A 24828-nucleotide genomic window follows, 5' to 3' on the forward strand; every position below is an offset into this window, starting at 1 on the left:
TTGTTTTGTGACTCATAGAGTATAACTAGGGCTATATGTGGGATCCTAGGGTTGGAGATATCCTTTCAAGTTTGATTTACTCACTAGCAGCTATACAGCTAGAAACCATGCCTCTCAATCTGCTGGAATCTATTAGTTAATAATAATCAGGAAATGGTGAGGCTCTGTGAGCCCTGTTTCCCTTCTATAGTTGGGGACTAGAAGAGCTTGACTGTGTGAACCTCGTGCCAGTGTACACAACTGAGCTCATGTTTTCTAAAGAGCAGTACTTGCTCTTAACCTGTGAGCCATCTTTCCAGCTACCAATGTTTGCAATTTTAATGATATCCTCTTTAATTTAGTATATTGTTTCTTCCTCTTTTAAAAATTGAATTTGCTCATATTTTTTCAAGTTTCCTTTATATAAGCTTCTGTTGAAATCAATCTGCATCTTTCTTTTGTCTAAAAATGTCCTTATTGTTATTATTGTATATTGGACTATTTGTGTGTAGGTTTATGTACCCTGGTGTGCACATGGAGGCCAGAGGACTCGTTGTGGAGGGTGTACTCTTGTTCCACTTCTCCACAGCTCCTGGGAACAAGCTCAGGTCTCGGGCTGTTTCTTTTACCTCCTGAGCCTTTGCTTATGCCCCGATCTATGTCTTTTCTAATATTTGTTCTCAATGGTATAAACATGTTAACTAGACATTTCTTTCTGCTCTTTACTTCATGTCAGAGATTTTAAGTTCATTTTACTTTGATTAAAAGTATTTACCTTTTCTTGATACTTCATATATTTTGCATTAATGTGTTTGTCATTGTCCAAGTACTTGAGGATTTTCAATCTGTTTTTCTGGCACTGATTTCTAGCTTATATTTTTAGTCTGGATGCATAAACTGCATGATTTCTAGTCTTTAATATTTTAAGGTGATTTTTATGGCTGAAACGAGGTATGTTTATTATGAATGTTTGATGTGAGTTTGAGAACTTATTCTGCATTTATGTATAAAAATATCTCTATTATTTGTTCAGTTAATGAAATGTGCTCCATGAGTTAGCCATATTCTATTTCATATTATGATTTCTTTGTTTTTCGTTACTGATAAGAGAGGAATATTGAGAAATAATACTAGATTTTGCTAGTTTTCTTACAATTCTTTTGATTTTTTCTTCAACTAGGTCTCTGTTTCTGTCTCTGTCTCTCTCTCCCTCTCTTTCTCTATTTCTCTCTCTCTCTGTGCGTGCATGCGTGTGTGTGTGTGTGTGTGTGTGTGTGTGTGTGTGTGTGTGTATTTTATGTAGCATTTGTGAGGAAAGAGATTGACCCTGGGTGTCATCCTCTGTCACTTTGCAAGTTGTTCCTTTGAAATGAGATCTCTTGCTGCATTTGTACCTTGCTGTCTTCACTTTCTGACCAGCCAGGACCTGCCTTTGCATATTAGTGCTGACACTGCACATTCAGTCACTACCCCAGTCCTCACCATTGTTCCCCGAGTGCTGGGAATCTGAACTTGGATCTTCACTGTCTAACCACCAAATACCTTTACTCATGTTGTTCAAGACAGGTAACAGGGATTCTTAAATCTTTGTGAAGAATTGATTCTACTGTTATTATATAAATAACTTGATTCTTTCTTGAAACCAGGAAAATCCTTTTCTTCATTCTGATTTCTGTTACGTATGAGAGAAACATTCCTCCTGCTTCTTTTGTGTTCGTGTTAGCTGAAGTGTACTTTCCCCATCTTTTCTTTGTATTCTGTGTTTATCCTTACATTTAGTATAGCACTCTATGGAAAACTTGCATTCTGGCCTTAAAAATAAAATGATAAATACTATCTTAGTTCTTGTAATATATAGCCCTTATATGTGATGAATTACTTGTTTTTTTCTCCTTTCTGAATTTTTTCTTTTCTTTTTGATGTTTGATTATCGCATGTTTTTACATAGAAATGAAGGCTCTATGTGCTTGTGTGTGAAGTTTATGACATGTTAGATTTGAGGGAATTGGCAATTATTTATTCAAATAAATTACTCTTATGTGTGTTGATATATGTGTTGTCCCTTGGCTCTGTGCCTTTTCACCTTCATTCACTTTTTCTCTTTCTCCTCCTCCTCCCCCTTTTTATCCTTCTTCTTTTAAGATTTATGTATTTATTTTATGTATATGAGTATGATGTAGCTGTCTTCAGACACACCAGAAGAAGGCATCATATCCCATTACAGATGGTTGTGAGCCACCATGTGTTTGCTGGCATTTGAACTCAGGACCTCTGGAAGAGCTCTTAACTGCTGAGCCATGTCACCAGCCCCATTCACCTCTTTTCTTTTGATCAGATTTTACTGACACCTTTAAGTTTCCCAATTGTTTTTCCAGACTGCTCAAATATGTTGTTATGTTTTTAGTGAATTACTTGCAGCTATAATTCCATGCCTTAGTTATTAGATGACTTTTTATAATTTATTTTTATTAATATTCTTTTCATGGCAATATGTGCTGTTTTCTTTAGTTCTTTGTCCATTATTTCACTAAGCTCTTTGAGCATATTAAAAATTGTTTTCAGAGTTTTTGTACATTATCCTAGTGTTTTCTATGTCAGGTAAACCATGGCTTCTCAGTGACATCATAATTATTAAATGCATAGACAATTAAACAGCTCCATGCAAAGTTGTTTGGAAGATTGTCAGAAATTGAGGTGATTAATATTATATATTCAAATGACCTAGGGTTTATTTGAAAATAGTCTGAATGGCTAAATAGTTCTGAATGGGAAAAATACTTGAATGGCTAAAAGGATGTAAGTAACATTAATGGGAAAATTATCAAGATTACTATTGACCATTTTACAAGTAATTTTAAATAGAAAACTGAAGTACTTACAGTTTTTATTGTATTCTTTTAGCTGTAAATAATGACAAAGTTTAAGCTTTTTTGGTTTTGTTTTTACTTTTTTGTATTATATTAAACAGTATGTTTCTGAATTAGTTATAGATCTGGGGCTTCAAGTAACAGGTTTTTTCTTTCATATGTTTTTATTAATTCTGGGATTTAACAAAGGTATTTGGTTATGAGATTGACATTATACTCTGTAAGTATTGGTTATTGAAAATCCTTGAAGCGCCTGTTTCTTACCCTGTGTTTGAGCTTGATGTCTTAGGACAGCAGGAGTTTCTCCTAAGACCTTGCAGAGATACTCATCAGTCGAATATTGCATACAGTCATTTCCTATATGGACATAAATGTATATGTGCTGGTATACATGAAAACACTTATTTTACTGGTTAAAAGTGGCCACAGCTTTAGTTCAAATCTTGTTGAATTTCCAGTGTTATTTTTGCAGTTTATTTTTCTCTTTTTAGTTTGTATCTGCACAATAAGCATTAGGTTAGTGTACTGAAATCAGATAGATAAAAAAAGAGGTTGGTAAATAAAGAATGATTTATATACAGAGTTAAAATATACTTTGTAAAATTTGAAGTAACTCAGTTGTTAAATACTACAAAATGCAAATGGCTCAGCATCAGTTACTGAGAAATTTAATTTCTAAGATTATTGTAGAAATGAGGTTTTCCTAATTTATATACAACAAATACTTGGCTTAGGATTTTGCTGAAATATTTAGTATTAGAAAAAATTCCAGGCTTAATAATGGAATAGTCATTCTTGACAAATAATGTTTCATTTTTCAGAATTTAAATATTTTGATAGAGTATATAAGAATAAATATAATATATAATATATTTTCTCAGTTGCATCTATAGACACTGACAAAGGATCCAAGCCATGTACAGACCATAGTTGTGAAGCTTCCAAAAGATTATCTAAGGTATGTTCTGTGCTGGTGGAAGAGAATTGAATGGAAATGATCATTGTTTAATAATTCATCTTAGTTTTTGTGTTAGCTGTGTATAAGATACATAGAGCCATGGGGATTTCAACAATGACATAAAACTTCACCCACTACAAAATTAGAAATTAGTATAATTGGTACTTGACAAGTACTTTAAATATAACATTATGTAATTGGTTATATAAAGAATGATTTCATTTATTTGGATTTATTTCACATGACTAATTATTTGTATTAAGAAGAGATCATGACTGCAATTTATTTAGTCAATTCAGTTTTTACCTATGTTTTACTATTAGCCTTAAATACTGCAGCTTTGTAGGCTCACTTGTTATAACAGTTATTTCATGGCTATTTAGTCTTTTTGTATAGTCATCATGCCATGCACAGATTACAAGGTTTGTTTTATCTTAAGTCTTAACTCATTTATCTTATCTAATTTGAATTACTAGAGTCAGTACAAAATGAGTAGCTATGATGAGACTAGCAAGGTTTTGTCCCTAGACTAAAAGCATTTTGCCTTCTGAAGACAAGTGTGATAGCAACTTTAGATTTCAACTTTAGTAGAGTGAGGTTTTCTTCTACTCTTCTTACTGGACTATGCTATAAGTGGCTGTTAAATTTTGACTAGTACATTTTCTGATTTTATTTTTTAGGAAACACATAGCTGTATTGTATTTGTTAATCTTGTTAAGGATTTTCTGACTTTCATATACCCTGTTCTATGTAATGTGTTTTATATTATTTTAAAAGTGCTAGTTCAGTTTGGTATAAATTCTTTGAGCATTTTGGTGTGAAATTACCAAAATAATTTTGACTTAAAGTTTATTTTATTAGAGCAGTAAGATATAGACATATAGTACAATATCATTGGTATGGATATTGATATTGGCATAATCTCATGATGTATTTAGCTTTTTGTATTTATATACATTCTTTTTTGTGTGTGTCATATATTTGCCATTTTAGTAACAGCTCCAAACTGAATTTGGTGGTGCCTTTTTCTAAGCACAGTTATGTTCCCCATAACTTCCCCACTGCTACTCTAAATGTAGAACTCATTATTGAGTGCTATTTTACAAAGTCTCACAGAGCTTTATACAAGATTAGACATAAACAGACAGTTGCCAGCCCTATTAGTGGTCATTTGTTCTTTTTATTATAGCCATTCTAATTTGAGTGAAATGGAATGGGATCTCCTGTAGTTTTATTGATGATGTTTGGTTTTTGGTGGTTTGAGACAAGATTTCACATTGTAGCCGAAGATGGCTTCAAATTCATGGCAAGGTGTCTTGCATAACTCTCCTGAATTCTGTGACTCCTAGTGTATTTCTTCATAATTAGCTCTTTATGTATGTTTTTCCCATTTTTATTAGATATTTTATTTACACTTCAGATGCCATCCCCTTTCCCCATTCCCCTCTTAGAAAACTCCTATCCCATACCTCCTTTTCCTTTTTGCATTTATACATTTTTAAAAAAATGTTAATCATAGGCGTTATAAGTTTGGTATTGCTCAATCAGAGGTGTAACACACTACCCAACCTAGATATATCAACTATCTTTGACTGGTGGAGATACATGAACATCTGCCTCCCTGTCCCCCCCCCTCTTTCTCTCTTTCATCACCTAGCTTCTCCTCTCCTTCTTCTTCTCCTCTTCTTACTCCTTCTCTTCCTCTCAGTACTCCTCCCACCTTAGCTCCTCCTACATATTACCCTTCCTGTTAAAATGAAACTTTTCTCTCAAAATACAATTAGAGCATAATTATGCCAATTTGTACCAGTGAGGTACAAGATAGTCCTAATACCCAGTCCATCATTTTGTTGACTAACCAGAACCTCTGTCATCTGTCCTAACTAAAACATTTAGTTCTGAACCTGGCTTTAGGATGAATGTCAGCTGATGACCATCCACTCAAATCTTTTCTCTCAAGGTAAATAGCCAGAATTGGCTATGAGGCTATAAGTTTTCAACCCCATCAGAAATCCAGAATGACTGAGTTAACTATAATTGTGGGAAGCACAAAGCATAGCTTCTAAAACTTAGCCAATTTATAGAGACCTCTGAACACCTGGACACTCCCTCTACTACAAAACGTTGGAGCATCTGTTCTTCCGCCTTCTGGCCCAGGATCTTCTGACAGACCTTAGTGCTGCAGAATTATTAAGGGCTGATTACTCTGTCTAGGCAGATATAATCAGTTGACTATTCTGTGATTGTGTCCTTTTCTGGACAGTAGTTTGTCTGTAGAAGGAAAGAGGCAATTCTTGTCTAGTGGCTGTCTCACCACAACTGGAGTAACTCCAAAGATGCTTAATTTCTTCTTAGAATTCAATATATGAAGCTGTCAGGAGCAGACAGGTCTCTAATCAAAATGAACATTAATACAGAAATGGTTGTCATGTCAATTCTGTGGATTTCTGATGTTTTGAAAACCCAACTATCCATGTAAGGTAATCTGGACTGTTGCCTGTGAACTCCACTCAGCTATTTCTAAATAAAACATAGAAAACACCCTAACAATAAACTCCAAGCCATGAATTTGCTATAGTCCCTTAACTCACAGGCTGACCATCTCAAATCAGTTAAGAAAGTTAAAGAAGGACTGGGTCTAAGCCTTGTATTCCTAAATGTTATACTGGTACAATGCCTATGAGAGTATCAATATTCATCTCACTCTTATATCAATAAGAAGCTCGTACCAATGAAAACCTTAAAATTTGTAATCAAAATAAATTGGTGCCGTTTAAGAATTTATATCTTCATCTTGATACTAATTATACAGATTTCTACTAATAGGTTATGGCTATGCAATAAACCCTAGCTAATCCTCTCTATTCCCACAAAACCACTACTTTTCCCTAGAAAGAGAGCCCAACATTTACCACCTTAGTCCCCAAGCCCAGGGAATAGGGGCGCTGACTCTTCATTAGCTTCTTCAAGCTGATTATTGGCATTGAGATATTAGAAGAGGAGTGGGGAGGGGGGGAAGAGCAAACTGATAAGCCTCTGATGCTGTGTCTTCACTGCCTCCAGATGGAATTCCCAGACCTCAGAGGTTTGAGCAGGTCTGCCCAGCTTGCTTGTTGAGTAGATACACCAAGGCTGATCATCCTGAAATATACAATTCTCAAAACAAATTTTAGTATCAAGCTAGTTTTTTTTTTTTTTAAAGAGGGCTGACATTTTATTAAGGATGTTGGTTCTAACCACTTTTGTTTTTTTCCCTTTTTTATTGGATATAATATTTACATTTCAAATTTTATCCCCTTACTGCATTCCCCCCACCACCCAGGAACCCCTTATCCCATCCCCCCTCCTCCTGTTTCTATGAGGGTATTTACCCACCTACCCCCCAATCCCCCTCAGCACCCTCAGATTCCCCTTCCCCCCCACCTCAGTGCTCAGCCTTCAAGGTACCAATGACCTTGTCTCCCACCTATGCCCAACAAGGCCATCCTCCCCTACTTATACAGCTGGAGTCATATGTCTCTCCATATGTGCTCCTAGGCTGGTGGTGTAGACCCTGAGGAGCTCTGGCTGGTTGGTATTGTTGCTCTCCTCAGGGGGCCACCAACCCTTTAGGCTCCTTCAGTTTACTCTCTAACTTCTCCATTGGGAACCTTTGATCAGATTAATGGTTAGCTGTGAGTATCTGCCTCTGGGTATGTCAGACTCTGGGGGACCTCTAAGGAGACAGCCTTATCAGGCCACTGTCAGCTTTCCCTTCCTGACATCCATATCAGCTTCTATTTTTGGTGACTGCACATGGAATGAATACCCAGGTGGAATGGTCTCCATATAACCTCTCCTTCAGATTCTGTCCCACACTTTGTCTCCATATTTGCTCCCTTGGGTATTTAGTTACTCCTTCTAAGAAAGACCTATGCATCCTCACTTGTTCTTTCTTCTTCATGAGTTTCATGTCATCTGTTAGTTGAATCTTTGTTATTTCAAACTTTTGGGCTAATCTCCACTTATCAGTGAGTAAATACCATGTGTGTTCTTTTGTGATTGGGTTACCTCACTCAGGATGATATTTTCTAGTTCCATCCATTTACCTAAGAATTTCTCGAATTCATTATTTTTAATAGCCGAGTAATAATCCATTGTGTAAATGTACCACATTTTTTTGTATCCATTCCTCTGTTGAAGGGCATCTGGGTTCTTTCCAGCTTTTGGCTATTATAAATAAGGGTGCTATGAACATAGTCTTTGTAATATGTTGGGGCATTTTCTGGGTATATGCCCAGGAGTGGTATAGCTGGGTCCTCAGGTAGTGCTATGTCCAATTTTCTGAGGAACTGCCAGACTGACTTCCAGAGTGGTTGTACCAGCTTGCAACCCCATCAACAATGAAGGAGTGTTCCTCTTTCTTCACATCCTCACCAGCATCTACTATCACCTGAATTTTTGATCTTAGCCATTCTGACTGGTGTGAGGTGGTATCTCAGTGTTGTTTTGATTTGCATTTCCCTGATGACTAAGGATGTTGAGCATTTCTTAAGGTGCTTCTTGGCCATTTGAGTTTCCTCAGTTGAGAATTATTTGTTTAGCTCTGTACCCCATTTTTTAATGGGGTTATTTTGTTGTTTGGCATCTAATTTCTTGGGTTCTGTGTATATATTCGATATTAGCCCTCTATTAGATGTAGGATTGGTAATGATCTTTTCCCAATCTGTTGGTTGCCGTTTTGTCTTGTTGACAGTGTCCTTTGCCTTACAGAAGCTTTGCAATCTGATGAGGTCCCATTTGTCGATTCTTGATCTTAGAGCATAAGCCATTGGTGTTCTGTTCAGGAACTTTTGCCCTGTTCCTAGGTATTTGAGGGTCTTCCCCAACTTCTCTTCTATTAGTTTCAGTGTATCTGGCTTTATGTGAAGGTCCTTTATCTACTTGGAGTTGAGCTTTGTACAAGGGGATAAGAATGGATTAATTTGCATGCTTCTACATGTTGACCTCCAGTTGAGCCAGCACCACTTGTTGAAAATGCTGTCTTTTTTCCACTGGATGGTTTTAGCTCCCTTGTCAAAAATCAAGTGACCATAGGTGTGCAGGTTCATTTCTGGGTCTTCAATTCTATTCCATTGATCTTCCTGTTTGTCTCTGTACCAATACCATGCAGTTTTTATCACTACTGCTCTGTAGTACAGTTTGAGGTCAGGGATGGTGATTCCCCCACAAGTTCTTTTATTGTTGAGAATAGTTCTCGCTATCCTAGGTTTTTTGTTATTCCAAATGAATTTGTAAATTGCTCTTTCTATCTCTATGAAGAGTTGATTTGGAATTTTGATGGGTATTGCATTGAATCTGTAGATTGCTTTTGGCAGGATGGCCATTCTTACTAAGTGAATCCTGCCAATCCAGGAGCATGGGAGATCTTTCCATCTTCTGAGATCTTCTTCGATTTCTTTCTTCAGAGACTTGAAGTTCTTGTCATACCGATCTTTCACCTGCTTGGTTAGATTCACTCCAAGATATTTTATTTTATTTGTGGCTATTGTGAAGGGTGTCATTTCCCTAATTTCTTTCTCAGCCTGTTTATCCTTTGATTAGAGGAAGGCTACTGATTTGTTTGAGTTGATTTTATATCCAGCCACGTTGCTAAAGTTGTTTATCAGGTTTAGGAGTTCTCTGGTGGAAGTTTTAGGGTCACTTAAGTATACTATCATATCATCTGCAAATAGTGAAATTTTGACTTCTTCCTTTCCTATTTGTATCCCTTTGACTTCCTTTTGTTGTCTAATTGCTCTAGCTAGGACTTCCAGTACTATATTGAATAGGTAAGGTGAGAGTGGGCAGCCTTGTCTGGTCCCTGATCTTAGTGGGATTGCTTCAAGTTTCTCTCCATTTAGTTTGATGTTGGCTACTGGCTTGCTGTATATTGTTTTTACTATGTTTAGGTATGGGCCTTGAATTCCTGATCTTTCTAAGACTTTTAACATGAAGGGATGTTGAATTTTGTCAAATACTTTCTCAGCATCTAGTGAGATGACCATGTGGTTTTTTTTCTTTGAGTTTATTTATATAGTAGATTACATTGATGGATTTCCGAATATTGAACCATCCCTGCATTCCTGGGATAAAGCCTACTTGATCTTGATGGATAATTGTTTTGATGTGTTGTTGGATTCGGTTTTCGAGAATTTTATTGAGTATTTTTGCATGGATATTCATAAGAGAGATTGGTCTGTAGTTCTCTTTCTTTATTGGGTCTTTCTCTGGTTTAGGTATGAGTATAATGGTAGCTTCATAGAACGAATTGGGTAGTGTTCCTTCTGTTTCTATTCGATGGAATAGCTTGAAGAGGATTGGTATTAGGTCTTCCTTGAAGGTCTGAAGGAATTCTGCACTGAAACCATCTGGCCCCAGACATTTTTTGGTGGGAAGATTTTTAATGACTGTTTCTATTTCTTTAGGAGTTATATGACTGTTTAGATGGTTTATCTGCTCCTCGTTTAACTTTGGTACCTGGTATCTGTCTAGAAAACTGTCCACTTCATCCAGATTTTTTCAATTTTGTTGAATATAGGCCTTTGTAGTAGGATCTGATGATTTTTTTTAATTTCCTCTGTTTCTGTTGTTATGTCTCCCTTTTCAGTTCTGATTTTATTAATTTGAATACTGTCTCTGCGCCCTTTGGTTAGTCTGGCTAAGGGTTTATCTATCTTGTTGATTTTCTCAATGAACTAGCTCCTGGTATTGTTGATATTTTGTATAGTTCTTTCTGTTTCGACTTGGTTGATTTCAGCTCTGAGTTTGATTATTTCCTGCCATCTACTCCTCTTGGATATATTAGCTTCTTTTTGTTCTAATGCTTTCAGGTTTGCTGTCAAGTTGTTAATGTATGCTCTTTCCAGTTTCTTTTTGTGAGCACTTAGAGCTATCATTTTTTCCTCTTAGTACTGCTTTCAGTGAGTCCCACAAGTCTTGATATGATGTGTCCTCATTTTCTTTTAATTCTAAAAAGTCTTTAATTTCTTTCTTTATTTCTTCCTTGACCAAGTTATCATTGAGTAGAGCATTGTTCAGTTTCCAAGTATATGTGGTCTTTCTGTTATTTTTGTCCATGTCAAAGACGAGTCTTAGTCCATGGTGGTCTGATAAGGTACTAGGGATTATTTCAATCTTTTTGTATCTGTTGAGGCCTGTTTTGTGACCAATTATATGGTCTATTTTCGAGAAGGTACCATGAGGTGCTGAGAAGAAGGTATATTCTTTTGTTTTAGGATGAAATGTTCTATAGATGTCAGTTAAGTCCAATTAGTTCATAACTTCTGTTAGTTTCATTGTGTCTTGGTTTAGTTTCTGTTTCCATGATCTGTCCATAGCTGAGAGTGGGGTGTTGAAATCTCCTGCTATTATTGTGTAGGGTGCAATGTATGCTTTAAGCTTTAGTAAAATTTCTTTTATGAATGTGGGTGCCCTTGCATTTGGGGCATAGATGTTGAAAATTTCGAGTTCCTCTTGGTACACTTTTCCTTTGATGAATATGAAGTGTCCTTCTTTATCTTTTTTGATTACTTCTGGTTGAAAAATTATTTTATTTGATATTAGAATAGCTACTCCCGCTTGTTTCTTGGGACCATTTGCTTGGAAGATTGTTTTCCATCCTTTTACTCTGAGGTAGTGTCTGTCTTTTTCACAAAGGTGCATTTTCTGAATGCAGCAAAATGTTGGGTCCTGTTTACGTATCCAGTCTGATAGTCTATGTCTTCTTATTGGAGAATTGAGTCCATTGATATTAAGAGATATTAAGGAAAAATGAGTGTTGTTTCCTGTTATTTTTGTTATTGGCAGTGGAGATATGTTTGTGTAGCTACCTTCTTTTATGGTTTTTGGAAGATTACTTTCTTGCTTTTTCTAGGTTGTAGCTTCCCTCCTTGTGTTGGAGTTTTCCACCAATTATTCTTTGAAGTGCTGGATTTGTGTTGAGATACTGTGTAAATTTGGATTTGTCATGGAATATTTTGGTTTCTCCATCAATAATGATTGAGAGTTTTGCTGGGTATAGTAGTCTGGGCTGGCATTTGTGTTCTCTTAGGGTCTGTATGATATAGGTCCAGGATCTTCTGGCTTTTATGGTCTCTGGTGAGAAGTCTGGTGTAATTCTTATAGGTCTGCCTTTATATGTTACTTTGCCTTTTTCCCTTACTGCTTTTAGTATTTTTTCTTTATTTTGTACATTTGATGTTTTGACTATTATGTGGTGGGAAGTATTTCTTTTCTGGTCTAAACTATTTGTAGTTCTGTAGGCTTCTTGTATATTTATGGACAGCTCTTTCTTTAGGTTAGGGAAGTTTTCCTCTATAATTTTGTTGAGGATATTTACTGGTCCTTTAAGTTGGGAGTCTTCCCCCTCATCTATACCTATTATCCTTAGGTTTGGCCTTCTCATTGTGTCTTGGATTTCTTGTATATTTTGGGTTAGTAGCTTTTTGTATTTTGCATTTTCTTTGACAGTTGTGTCAATGTTTTCCATGGTATCTTCTGCTCATGAGATTCTCTCTTCTATCTCTTGTATTCTGTTGGTGATACTTGTGTGTATGACTCCTGATCTTTTTCTTAGGTTTTCTATATCCAGGGTAGTCTCCCTTTGTGATTTCTTTATTGTTTCTACTTCCATTTTTAGATCCTGCGTGGTTTTGTTGAATTCCTTCTCCCATTTAACTGCATTTTCTTGCAATTCCTTAAGGGATTTTTGTGTTTCCTCTTTAAGAGTTTCTATCTGTCTACCAGTGTTCTCCTTAAGTTCTTTGATATTGTTATTTATGTCTTTCTTAAAGTCCTCTATCATCTTCATGAGAAGTGATTTTAATTCTGAATCCTGCTTTTCTGGTGTGATGGGGTGTTCAGGGCTTATTCTGATGGGGGAGCTGGGTTCTGATGATACCATGTAACTTTGGTTTCTGTTGCTTAAGTTCTTGCGCTTGCCTTTCAGCATCTGGTTAACTCTAGTGCTGCCTGTACTTGCTGTCTATGACTGAAGCCTGCCTTTCCAGTTATCTCGCTTGTGTCTGATCTCCTAGGGGTCCAGATGTCTCTGTGATCTTTTCCAGCTGCACTGATTACAGTGGTACCTCTAGGATGCCTCAGGATATGGTGCCTCCAAGGTAGCAGTCCAGCTAGGTGTCTGCTGTTCTGGGTGCACTGTCTCCTCTAGGATATCTCAGGATATGTTGTCTGATGCTCTGAGTTCAGTTGTTCCTCTGTGGCTCTGGGTTGAGTGGACCTTCCAGTATGTCTCAGGCGGAATCCAGGGTCCACACAACAGCAGACCTGGCAGAGGTCTTGTCCAGGCCTCAGATCTGGGAGAGGGGTGGAAGGGGAGTGCTAGTCTGCAGGGGCGGGGGGGGGGTTGGTTATCTGCTGGAATCTGAGCGCTCACAGCACCCAGCTATGGGTTTAGGGCAGTATGTGGGTCTTCCTACCTAATGCTGGCTGTGGGATCTGTGGAGCCTCCAGAATGTCTCGGGTGGAATCTGGGGTCCACACAACAGCAGACCTTGCAGAGGTCTGGTCCCGTATGTTTTTTAAAAAAATAGTTTTACTTAAGTTTTGAGACTCTATGTATGTTTACAATGTATTTTGACCATATTAACTCCCAATCCCTAATTCTAACTCTTCCCAGATTGCTCCCATATACCACTCCCTACTTTATGTCCTCTTTTTCTTCGTTTTCAACACACTGAGTTTAATGAGTGTTGTCACATGCATATATGTGTGGGACCTTCCACTGGAACAAGAAAGGTCACACCCCCAAAGAAAACTGACTTTCTCCTAGCAGTCATCATTATTCAATAGCTTCTTAACTAGGAGTGGGGTTCGTGCCCTCCTCCTTCATCCAAGCTGGGATATTGACTGGCTTGATCTTGTATAGTAAGTCTTAGCTGCTCTGAGTTCATGAGTGTAGTGGCCCTGTCATGTCCAAAGACATTGTTTTTCCATAGTCTTTATTGCTTGCCCAAATACCCATGCCATACCCACAAATACCCACAGAGCCCAGCTGATATAGGGCCTCCCTGCTCTGCTGAGCTCCATTTTTCTTCCAGTCTGTTCCTCTCCCTAGGCCAGACCTTCCACATACCTTCCACACACTATAGCCTCTCTGCCTCCCAGGCGGTCTACAGTAACTAGGACACAGGTTACCTGCCTCCCAGGAGATTCTTAGTAACCAGGGACACAGGAGGCCTGCTCTAACCAGAGACACAGGAAGTCTATCCTAACCAGAAATAGCACTGCCTGCCTCCCAGAAGACTGACTCTAACCCAGGACACAGAGCTCTACCTGTCTCCAAGGAGTTCATCTCCAGTCAGAGACACCCAGGCCAGTTAACACCAGAGATAACCAGATGGTAAAAGGCAAGTACAAGATCATTAGCAATAGAACCCAGTGCAATTTGACATCATCAGAACCCAGTTTTCCCAATACAGCACTTCCTGGATACCCTAACACACCTGAAAAGCAAGATAATGACCTAAAATCCCATCTCATCAAGATGATAGAGGCCTTTAAGGAAGATACAAATAACTCCCTCAAAGAAATATATGAAAACTCAGGCAAACAGGTAGAAGCCCTTAAAGAAGAAACAAATAAATCTCTTAAAGAAATACATGAAAATACAATGAAGCAGGTGAAATAATTGAGCAAAATGGTCCGACACAAAAAAAAAAAAAAAAAAAAAAAAAAAAAAGGAAATAGAAACAATAAAGAAAACACAAATAGAGGCAACCCTGAAGACTGACAGTGTTGGAATGAGGTCTGGAGCTACAGATGCAAGCATCAACAACAGAATACAAGAGACAGAAGATATCATAGACGATATTGATACATTGGTCAAAGAAAAGAAAAAGTGTAAAAAGCTTCCTAACCCAAAATATCCAGGAAATTTAGAAGACAATGAAAATACCAAACCTAAGAATAACAATAGAAGAGGGTAAAGATTCCCACCCCAAAGGGTCAGAAAGCATCAACCAAATCAGAAGAAAATTTTCTAACTTAAAAAAGAGATGGCCATAAATGTACAAGAAGCCTACAGAACACCAAATAGATTTTACCAAAAAAGAAAATCCTCTCATCACATAATAAGCAAAACACTACATGCACAGAACAAAAAAAAAACATTAAAAACCTTTCTAAAATCTCTTGTTCCTTGAGTTTTGTGTGGAGAGTGTTGGTATAGGTGTTCCATTTATGGATGAGAACACCACAGATATACTGTGTACTATGACCAGTTTGGAATCTGTATTATTTACTGTTCCTAGTCAGCACAAGGAAGCCTTACCATGATGACTATGGGCTGTACTAACATGGATATACAGTAAACTATTCACATATCTTTATACTATGTCCATTTATCAAAGTAATCGTAATAGATTCACCTGACCCATGAGCTACTTTCTCATGGACTTTCGGTCGGATTTAGAGTACCAGGCAGTGTTCCTCCTGTGGAGTGGACTTTAAATCCAATCAGAAAGAAGGCAGCAGAAGATGTATAGATTTCTATGCACATTGATTGCTAGGATTAATATTTTGAAAATAGTCACTATTATGTATCTACCTATTGTTCTTTTATATCCACTAGTGATTACTTTGTAAAAACCATTCAGTACATGCATATTCACAGATCATATATATTCTTGTTGGATTTTTACCCTCCGTTAATATGTAATGATTTTCTTTAGTTCTTTTTATGTTGTCTGAAAGCCTACTTTATCAGAGGTCAAGTAGCTATGCTGGCTTGTTTTCCACTTCCTTTTGCCTTTTATTAACTTTCATCCTTTCAAACAACCTTGTGTTTAGTTTTTGACCAGCAAAGTATGCATGTATATGTGTGTGTGTTTATACAACAGATAAAATCTTTTTAAAATTTGAGTTGTTTCATGTCCATCTTTTAATTGTAGAGAGAAGACTAATGAAAACTCTTGCTGATCTGTGTTATTTTATTGGCTGTTCGTATGGTTGGTTGTATTTAATAATACTTTTCTTTTTTCCATATAATTTAAAAATATGTTATTTTTTATTTTTTGTGTACAAGTGTTCTGCTTTAATGTATGTATGTATGTATGTATGTATGTATGTATGTATGTATGTATGTATAACATGTGTATCTGTAGAAATCAAGGGTGTCAGAATCCACAGACCTGTAGTTACTGGTGGTTGTGAGCTATAGTACTGCAAATTGAATCCAGGTCCTCTGCAAGAGTAGCAAGTACTCTTCACCAGGAAGCATCTCTCCAGCCTCCTCTGCTTTTGTATGAGTGTTTACTGTTTACTCAGTTTGGTGTGCTGGATTCTTTCCGAGTTCTTGTTATTTTATCCAATACTCTTGTGAATGTATTCTTTCTTGTGATCTTACAATTGAAAATTTCATGTTTTTCTATGTTTAATTTTTTGTTTCTTCTGTAGTACTGGATTGGACGTCACATATACCTTTAATTTTCTCAGAAATGTCATTATTTCTCTGCTATTTTCAAAAGGTAATTGTTGGATATAGCAATCTTGGTTGATAGTATTTCAAGTTGAAAGCTTGAAATAAGTCATTTCATGCTTTCTTGGAGTTTTGATATTGTATGTTAAGAGGTTTGATATTATGTTTAACTTTTTAAGTGACTTGCTATTTTTCTCTTATAGCTTCTTCTTTTGGGAAATTTTGACATTTTGATTATATTCTTTTGTGGATTGATAATGTGTATTTAAATTCTAATGCCTGTTGTTTTCTTGTCAGTTCCTCCCAACCCCTGACAGTTAAGGAAATTGTCTCTATACTTACATTGGATAGATTTTCTATACATTTAGTTTTTTTTTTTTTCTTTTTACTCTCTGCTCTTCCTACTGTTACATGGATTTTTAGGTTGGTCTTTAGATTTTATCCCAGAGTTGGTGGAGATTTTAGTCATGCATTCATGCTTGCTTGCTTGCTTACTTATTTATTTTTGCTGATATCTAAATGTAACAGTTTCTCATCCTACCTTTTCATTCTTTAAATTCTTGTGTTTGCTCTCATCTATGGGGAATCTTAATATGGACCTTCTTTATTTTTTATTTTCAATATTTCTATTTGTTTAATTTCCCCAAATCTCAAATTATATTGCTGACTTTGTCATCTATGCCATTGACTTTCTTTAAGTCCTAAACTGATTTCTATACTTTCATTCATTGCTTGTTTGTATCATTTTTGAAGTCACTAACAATTTTTACAAATAAACCTTTAAAATCTTCATTTATCATTTTACCTATTTCAGTATCTTTGAATTTAGTTCTTTAGGGCTTATGACCTTTTGAAGGAAGTGCGTTGCTTTTCATTGTCATGTGTCTTTGTATTTCTCTATTGCCACTTGCTAATGTATTAATTTGTCTCTCACTTCTGGTTTTATCTACATATCTTAATAACCAGTCTACTGAGGTTATTACTCAGTTACTGAAATAACTCAGTCTACTCTTGAGTTTTAACCCCAGTGCAACTTAGAACATAAAAACAAACTACCATAAGCACAAGAATAGTAAACAAGGTACTGAAATGTGTTTAAAATTGATTAAAGCCAACTAGTATCTCCAAAGGCCATAGAACATAAAATGGCAAAAAATACTGTAGGGTGAGATTTATAGTATCAGATATGGGTTATTACCTGTGGAGTAGGTCTTCAATTTAAACAAAGGCAGTTGCTTATCCCTTATTATTCATGCCACTGTTGCACCTCTGGGCATATCTTACCAGGGAAGTTATTATTCTAGCTTGGAAGATTCACAGCTGGGGAGATGGTTTATCGCTCCCCACCTGCAGCATCCTGTACCCTGGACAAGACCTTTACAAGATCAAACTAGTTGATAGTCCAGCATAACTGTAATTTAGTGTCCTAATACTATTTAAATAGAAAAAGTTAGAGAGGGAAGCACAAGCAGACAAAAGGAATACAAATTTTAAAATGGCTTTTGTAGCTTCTCTTAAAGTTGCTGTCTACCAGGCTAAAAATAGAGTGGATGTATCATTTGAATTTGTGACTTATCTTTCTTATGATGTAGGCTGGCTCTTGTCTGGTCTTAGTTGTTTGACAGAGCTACTATCTTGAGTAGCTCCTTCCTTGCAACCTTTATGGAGGGCACTTGTTTATAGTCCAAGTGTATTCTCTTAAGATCCCTTAGTTCACATCTCTGGGATTGATGATCTAACTCAGGGATATCTCCTATGTGTAAGTGTGTGGGAAGTGTGGAAGCTGAAGTAGCCTTGAGATCTTTTAAGTGTGCTATCAAAGTCCATAAAGCATTAGAACATCTCACTGGAGGGATGAGCAGCAGCTATCTAGGAGTCAGCTGGCACTTTAGAGTTGTAAGTTCCTATAATAGTGAGCAGCACTTTAGAGTTAATTTGTAAGCAATACATTTTATGATTTTCAGGAAAGGGCTAACTTTCTTCTCAGGCTTTTAGTTCTTTTTGATGCTATTGTAAGTGGAATCAGAACTTGACTTTTATTTGGGGATGCTTCTGTTTTTAATATATGGTAAGCCGATTGTTTTATTTCCTATGAATTTACATTCTGTGACTCCTGCGAATTTATTGTTTGAGCTTTCTGAATTAATGACAGCGTGGAAGCGTCTAGCTTTGCTGCTTATAAGATTATTTCATTTACAGAGATAATGTTATAGTTTTCGTTCCAAATCAAATTGTTCTTTTATTTTCTTATTTATTGTACCTGTGATTTCCCCAGACTGTTTTAAATAGAAGAACCAAAACCAGACTTTTTATTCTTCATGATGGAGGGAAAGCTTTTAGTCCTTTAATATTCGGTATGATATTATCTAAACTTTTATGTGGTTTGGGTTTTGTTCATTTATTTTTATTTTTATATTTTTATCATAGATGTGTGTTAACATTTAAAAATACTGCCGGGCGGTGGTGGCGCATGCCTTTAATCCCAGCACTTGGGAGGCAGAGGCAGGCAGATTTCTGAGTTCGAGGCCAGCCTGGTCTACAGAGTGAGTTCCAGGACAGCCAGGGCTACTCAGAGAAACCCTGTCTCGAAAAAAAAAAAATTTAAAAATACTTTTTTCTGTCATCAGTTGAGGAAAAAACTGTGTTTTTAAAAATTTACCTGTGTGATGCTTTGTCATGGTTGATTCTTGTATGTAGCAATAGTGAGGCAGAGCTGAAGACAAGACTCTGCACTGTTCTATAGCAGCCCAAGGGGTTCTGTTTAGAGACATCTATTAAGATGGGGGGCTAAAATTATTTAATTCATTGCAGAAAAGAAAAGAATTTCAGGACTAAATCAGTTTGAAACTGAGTTGGGGCTTATTAAAAAGATAATTCAACATACTTTTAGTCATGGTGAGTAATATGGGGACTGCTTAGGACAAGGAGAGTGAGACTTAAGCATCATTGCTACACTTAGCCATCTTTATAGAAGCTATATGTATGATTTCAGGGATTTCTGAAGTTAGATCTCAAGGAGCTTGTTAAAAATGTTTTCGGTATAAGGGAGTTGATGGGTGTTTTCTGGAGTCCGTTGGCTGGAATTACAATTGATAATGTCATCCTATGCCACAGGGTAGCATAGAAAGTTGAGGATATATATATATATATATATATATATATATATATATATATACACACATATATATATATATTCTTTAAATTTTTAAAATTATCTTTAATCTTTTTTACAATCCAGTCATTATCCTTCTCCCAGTCTACCTTTCAGCAGTTCCTTATTCCATTTCTCCTCCCCCACATCTCCAAGAGAATGTTCCCTCACCCATCCCACTCCACCAGGCCTTCTCACTCCTGGAGGCACAAGTCTCTTGAGAGTTAGGTGCATCTTCTCTCACTGAGGCCAGACCAGGCAGTGTGTCGGGAGCCTCATATCAGCTAGGGAATGCTGTCTTGTTGGTGACTCAATGGGGGTCCTGGTTAGTTGGGACTACTGGTCTTCCTATGAAGTCGCCCTTCTCCTCAGAAAGTTTAAGATTTTTTAAAAAAATTATTATTTATATTTTTTTATTTATATTCCAAATGCTACTTACCCGCTTTTGGTCTTTCCCTCAGAGTCCTTCCTCCTATCTTTCATTCCCTTCTCCTCTGACAGTGTAGAGCCTCCCTGGGTATTCCTTCACCTTGACACATCAAGTCTGCCAGAGTAGACACATCCTCTCTCACTGAGGCCAGACAGGGCAGCCCAGTTGGGGAATGATTGCCACAATCAGGCTAGGTCTCAGCTCCAGTGTTGGAGGATGGATGATACCATAATCAGGCTACAGCTTTAGGGAGGGCCTCAGCTCCAGTTATTGGGGGAATGGATTCCACAGTCAGGCTACAGCTTTAGGCACAGCCTCCTCTCCAGTTGTTGGGGAATGGATACCACAATCAGGCTACAGCTTTAGGGATGACCTCCATTCCAGTTGTTGGGGTCCCACATGGAGACTGAGCTGCACATCTGCTACTTGTATGCCAGGGCTTTGTTCAAGCTTGTGTATGCTCTTTGATTGATGGCTCAGTCTCTGAGAGCTCTTAGAGGTTCAGGTTAGCTGACTCTATTGCTCCTTCTGTGGGATTTTCATTTTCTTCATGGCCTTCAGTACTTCCCCCAACTCTTCCACAAGAGTCCCGAATCTCCATCCAATGCTTGGCTGTGGGTATCTATATCTGTTTCAGTCAGCTGTTGGGTAGAGCCTCTCAGAGGATAGTTTTGCTAGGCTCTTATCTGGAATCATAACAGAGTATTATTAACAATGTAAGGGACTGGTACTTGCCCATAGGATGAGTTTCAAGTTGTGCTGGTTATTGCTTGTCCATTCCTCCAGTCTCTGCTCCATCTTTGTCCCAGCATTTCTTTTAAACCGGACAAATTTTGGGTTGAAAGTTTTGTGGGTAGGTTGGTGTCCCTATCCTTCCACTGGGGATCCTGCTTGGCTATAGGAGGGTTGCATCTTCAGGTTCCATGCCTTTACTCTTCGATATCTCAGCTAAGATCACCTGTAGTGACTCCTGTGAGCCTCCCACATCCCAAGTCTCAGTGATTTCTTAGAGATTCTTCATAAGTCCACCCTGGAAGCTGCACATTTGCATTCATTTTTCTGACCCTCTGAGCCTCTCTCGTCTCTCTCCTCTATACCTGATCCTGCCACCCACTTCCCCTTCTCTTTCTGCTACCTTTCTCTACCTCCGATGACTATTTTGTTCTCTCTTCTAAGTGTGATTCAAGCATCCTCTCTTAGGCCTTCCTTCTCATTTAACTTCTTAGGGTCTGTAGGGTGTATCATGGGTATTCTGTACTTTCTGGCAAATATTCACTTATCAGTGAGTACATACCATACGATTCATGTCCTTTTGAATCTGGGTTACTTCACTCAGGATGATATTCTCTACCTCCATCCATTTGCCTGCAAAATTAATGCCATCCTTATTTTTAATAGCTGACTAGCATTCCATTGTGTGAATGAACCACATTTTCTGTTTCCACTCTTTGGTTGAGGGACATCTGTGTTGTTTCCAGTTTCTGGCTATTGCAAATAGAGCTCCTAGGAACACAGCAGAGCACATGTCCCTGTAGTGGAAGTTGAGATATTTACTGTACTTGAAGTTAACTTTAAATGTGTAATTTCCAGAAAATTTTAGGTTTATGTATTAGAAAGGTGTGAAGCCATACTCGATGGACATGTGTGCATAGGACTAAAGCGTGGTTCATTGCCATGTTAGGATTCTTAGAGTTTTTATATAGGAACATTTTCTTATGCAAGTTAATTGTACTTACCATTAATGGTAATTGTACTTGGGATCTTTGACTGTCAGCCGATGAGAGACTTCAACCAGATGGCTGTGACAGAAATTAATATTTCCTTAAGTCATTCCTGTTTTTTTCATCATACCTCAATTCTCCTCTGTGAAACTTCAATCGCTTAAACTTAAGGTTTAGTTACTGTGGAAGATTATTTGTATAATTTCTTACCTGATGAGTTTAGTCTACCTATTCAAAGCTCAAAACTTTCATCTTGTCTTATATAACTAGAATATTAGAAGATTTGAATGAGGAGATCACCATATTTTGGAATATTGAAGAAACAACACTCAGGACACCAAATCATATAAACAATAAATCATACAACAGCGTGTCATGTATGCCTGAACCTAAGATTAGAAACAAACATAGCAGAACCATTTACCATGAGGTACCAGATAACCATGATATTGGTAAATTAACTCTAAGGGAGAATTGGGATGAGCTTAGTTTTAGGGGACTCCAAACCTTGGAACACTGAGAATATGTTACCCAAGTTGTCAGACATATGCACCACATTCTTCTTTAATTATGACACCGATTTTATATTTGCTGTTAGGCCATCATGCCTAGTGCATCAGCTTTCCTCATTGTTTTAGTTTCTGAGGGTAGAAGTAGAAGCCCTTAGTCTATAAAATATATATTGCTAGTTATACATTGAAAATGTGGTAGAAGAGGAAAGATCAATGCTAAGAAGGAATCCAGTGATGCTATAAACTAAAAGGAAAACAGTGTAAGGCTGTGATTATTATGCATATATATTAGAAATTCTTAAACAATAAGCAATGAAGGAGGAAAATGTATAAGCTTATAGTTATGAATATTTCATATGTGGCATTCATCTTTGCAATTAAGAATATAACTGATCTTGATTTAACTTTGGTGTGTGGTATCTGTTTAGAAAGTCATTTCATCTAGGTTTTCCACTTTTGTTGAGTATAGCTTTCTGTAGTATATTTCTCCAATTTCTTTTTTTAATTTGTTATTTTATTTGCATTTCAGATGTGATCCCCTTTCCCTATTTCCCTCCCACCCAGGAACCCCCCTATCACATCCCTCTTTCTTCTGTTTGAATGAGGATGTGACCCACCCACCCGCCTACTCCCACCTCCCCACCTTTGAATTCCCCCACACTGGGGCATCCAGCCTTCACTGAACCAAGGACCTCCTCTCCTACCTATGCCCAACAATGCCATCTTTCCCTACATATACAGCTGGAACCATGGGTCCCTCCCTGTGTACTCCCAGGCTGGTGGTTTAGACCCTGGGAACTCTGGTTGGTTGGTATTGTTGATCTCCCCATGGGGCCACAAACCCTTCAGCTCCTTCAGTCTTCTCTCTCACTCCTCCATTGGGAACCCCATGATCTGTTCAGTGGTTAGCTGTGATCATCCACCTCTGTATGTGTTAGGCTCTGGCAGACCTCTAAGGAGACAGCTATATCAGTCTCCTGTCAGCATGCACTTCCTGGCATCCAATCAGCATCTAGCTTTGGTGACTGCACGTGGGATGGATACCCAGGTGGAATAGTCTCCAGACTAATCCTCCTTCAGTTTCTGTCCCACACTTTGTCTTCATATGTTCAACATCCTTAGTCATCGGGGAAATGCAAATCAAAACAACCCTGATATTCCACTTTGCTCCCATGAGTATTTTGTTACTTCTTCTAAGAAGGACCGAAGCACCCACACTTTGGTCTTCATCATGAGCTTCATGTGGTCTGTGAGTTGTATCTTGGGTATTACAAGCTTTTGGGCTAATATCCAATTATCAGTGAGTGCATACCATGTGTGTTCTTTGGTGATTGGGTTACCTCACTCAGGATGTTATTTTCTAGTTCCATTCATTTGCCTAAGAATTTCATGAATTCATTGTTTTTAATAGCTGAGTAATACTACATTGTGTAAATGTACAACATTTCCTGTATTCATTCCTCTGTTGATGGACATTTGGGTTCTTTCCAGCTTCTGGATATTATAAATAAGGCTGCTATGAACATAGTGGAACATATGTCCTTGTTATATGTTGGAGCCTCTTCTGGGTATATGCCCAGGAGTGGTATAGCTGGATCCTCATACCCTTGCTATATCCAATTTTCTGAGGAACCGCCAGACTGATTTCCAGAGTCGTTGTACCAGTTTGTAATACCACCAACAATGGAGGAGAGTTCCTTTTTCTCCACATCCTTACCAGCATCTTCTATCACCTGAGGTTTTGATCTTAGCCATTCTGACTGGTGTGAGGTGGAATCTCAGGGTTGTTTTGATTTGCATTTCCCTGATGACTAAGGATGTTAAACATTATTTTAGGTTCTTCTTGGCCATTCAAGTTTCCTCAGTTGAGAATTCTTTGTTTAGCTCTGTACCTGATTTTTAATAGGGTCACTTGGTTGTCTGGAGTCTAATTTCTTAAGTTCTTTTTATATATTGGATATTAGCCCTTTATCAGATGCAGGATTGGTAAAGATCTTTTCCCAATCTGTTGGTTGCCATTTTGTTTTATTGACAGTGTCCTTTGCTTTACAGAAGCTTTGCAATTTGATGAGGTCTTATTTGTCAATTCTTGATCTTAGAGCATAAGCCATTGGTGTTCTATTCAGGAACTTTTTCCCTGTGCCCAGGTGTTCTATAGATATATATTAAATTTATTTGGTTCATAACTTCTGTTACTTTCACTGTGTCTCCGTTTAGTTTCTGATTCCATGATATGTCCATTGCTGAGAGTGGGGTGTTGGAATCCCCCACTATTATTGTGTGAGGTGCAATGTTTGCTTTGAACTTTAGTAAAGTTTCTTTTATGAATGTGGGTGTCCTCACATTTGGTGCATAGATGTTCAGAATTGAGAGTTCATCTTGGTAGATTTTTCCTTTGATGACTATAAAGTGTCCTTCCTTATCTTTTTTGATAACTTTTGGTTGAAAGCCAATTTTATTTGATATTAGAATGGCTATCCCAGCTTGTTTCCTGAAACCATTTGCTTGGAAAATTGTTTTACAGCCTTTTATGTCGCCACCCACGTCTGACCAGCAGAATAAGGCAATGGCAACCGTGTTCTTCTTCAAGCGGTTTATTCAGCTATCCCTGTACAGTGAGCTTCTTCTCTCTCTCCTCTCCTTCTCTTGTCTCCTTCCCCAGCTCCCGCAGCCCCTTATAAGCATTGCCTTGATCCTATCAGCAACTGCCACGAAGTCACTGGTGATTGGCCATTCTCAATGATGCGAGGTGG

At 37.5% G+C, this 24828-nt stretch overlaps 1 protein-coding gene across 3 annotated transcripts in view; it reads left to right on the forward strand.

Annotated features, from left to right (window-relative positions):
• Zpbp (zona pellucida binding protein) overlaps positions 1-24828 on the forward strand; it is a 188955-nt gene that overhangs the window by 72378 nt on the left and 91749 nt on the right. For all 3 annotated transcript variants that reach the window (XM_076938133.1, XM_076938132.1, XM_034508180.2), the window contains exon 6: positions 3728-3804. In XM_076938133.1, the coding sequence (XP_076794248.1) occupies positions 3728-3804 (77 nt within the window). The remainder of the gene's footprint in view (positions 1-3727; positions 3805-24828) is intronic.

The sequence above is a fragment of the Arvicanthis niloticus genome, chromosome 7, assembly GCF_011762505.2.
Source record: "Arvicanthis niloticus isolate mArvNil1 chromosome 7, mArvNil1.pat.X, whole genome shotgun sequence".
Lineage (NCBI taxonomy): Eukaryota > Metazoa > Chordata > Mammalia > Rodentia > Muridae > Arvicanthis > Arvicanthis niloticus.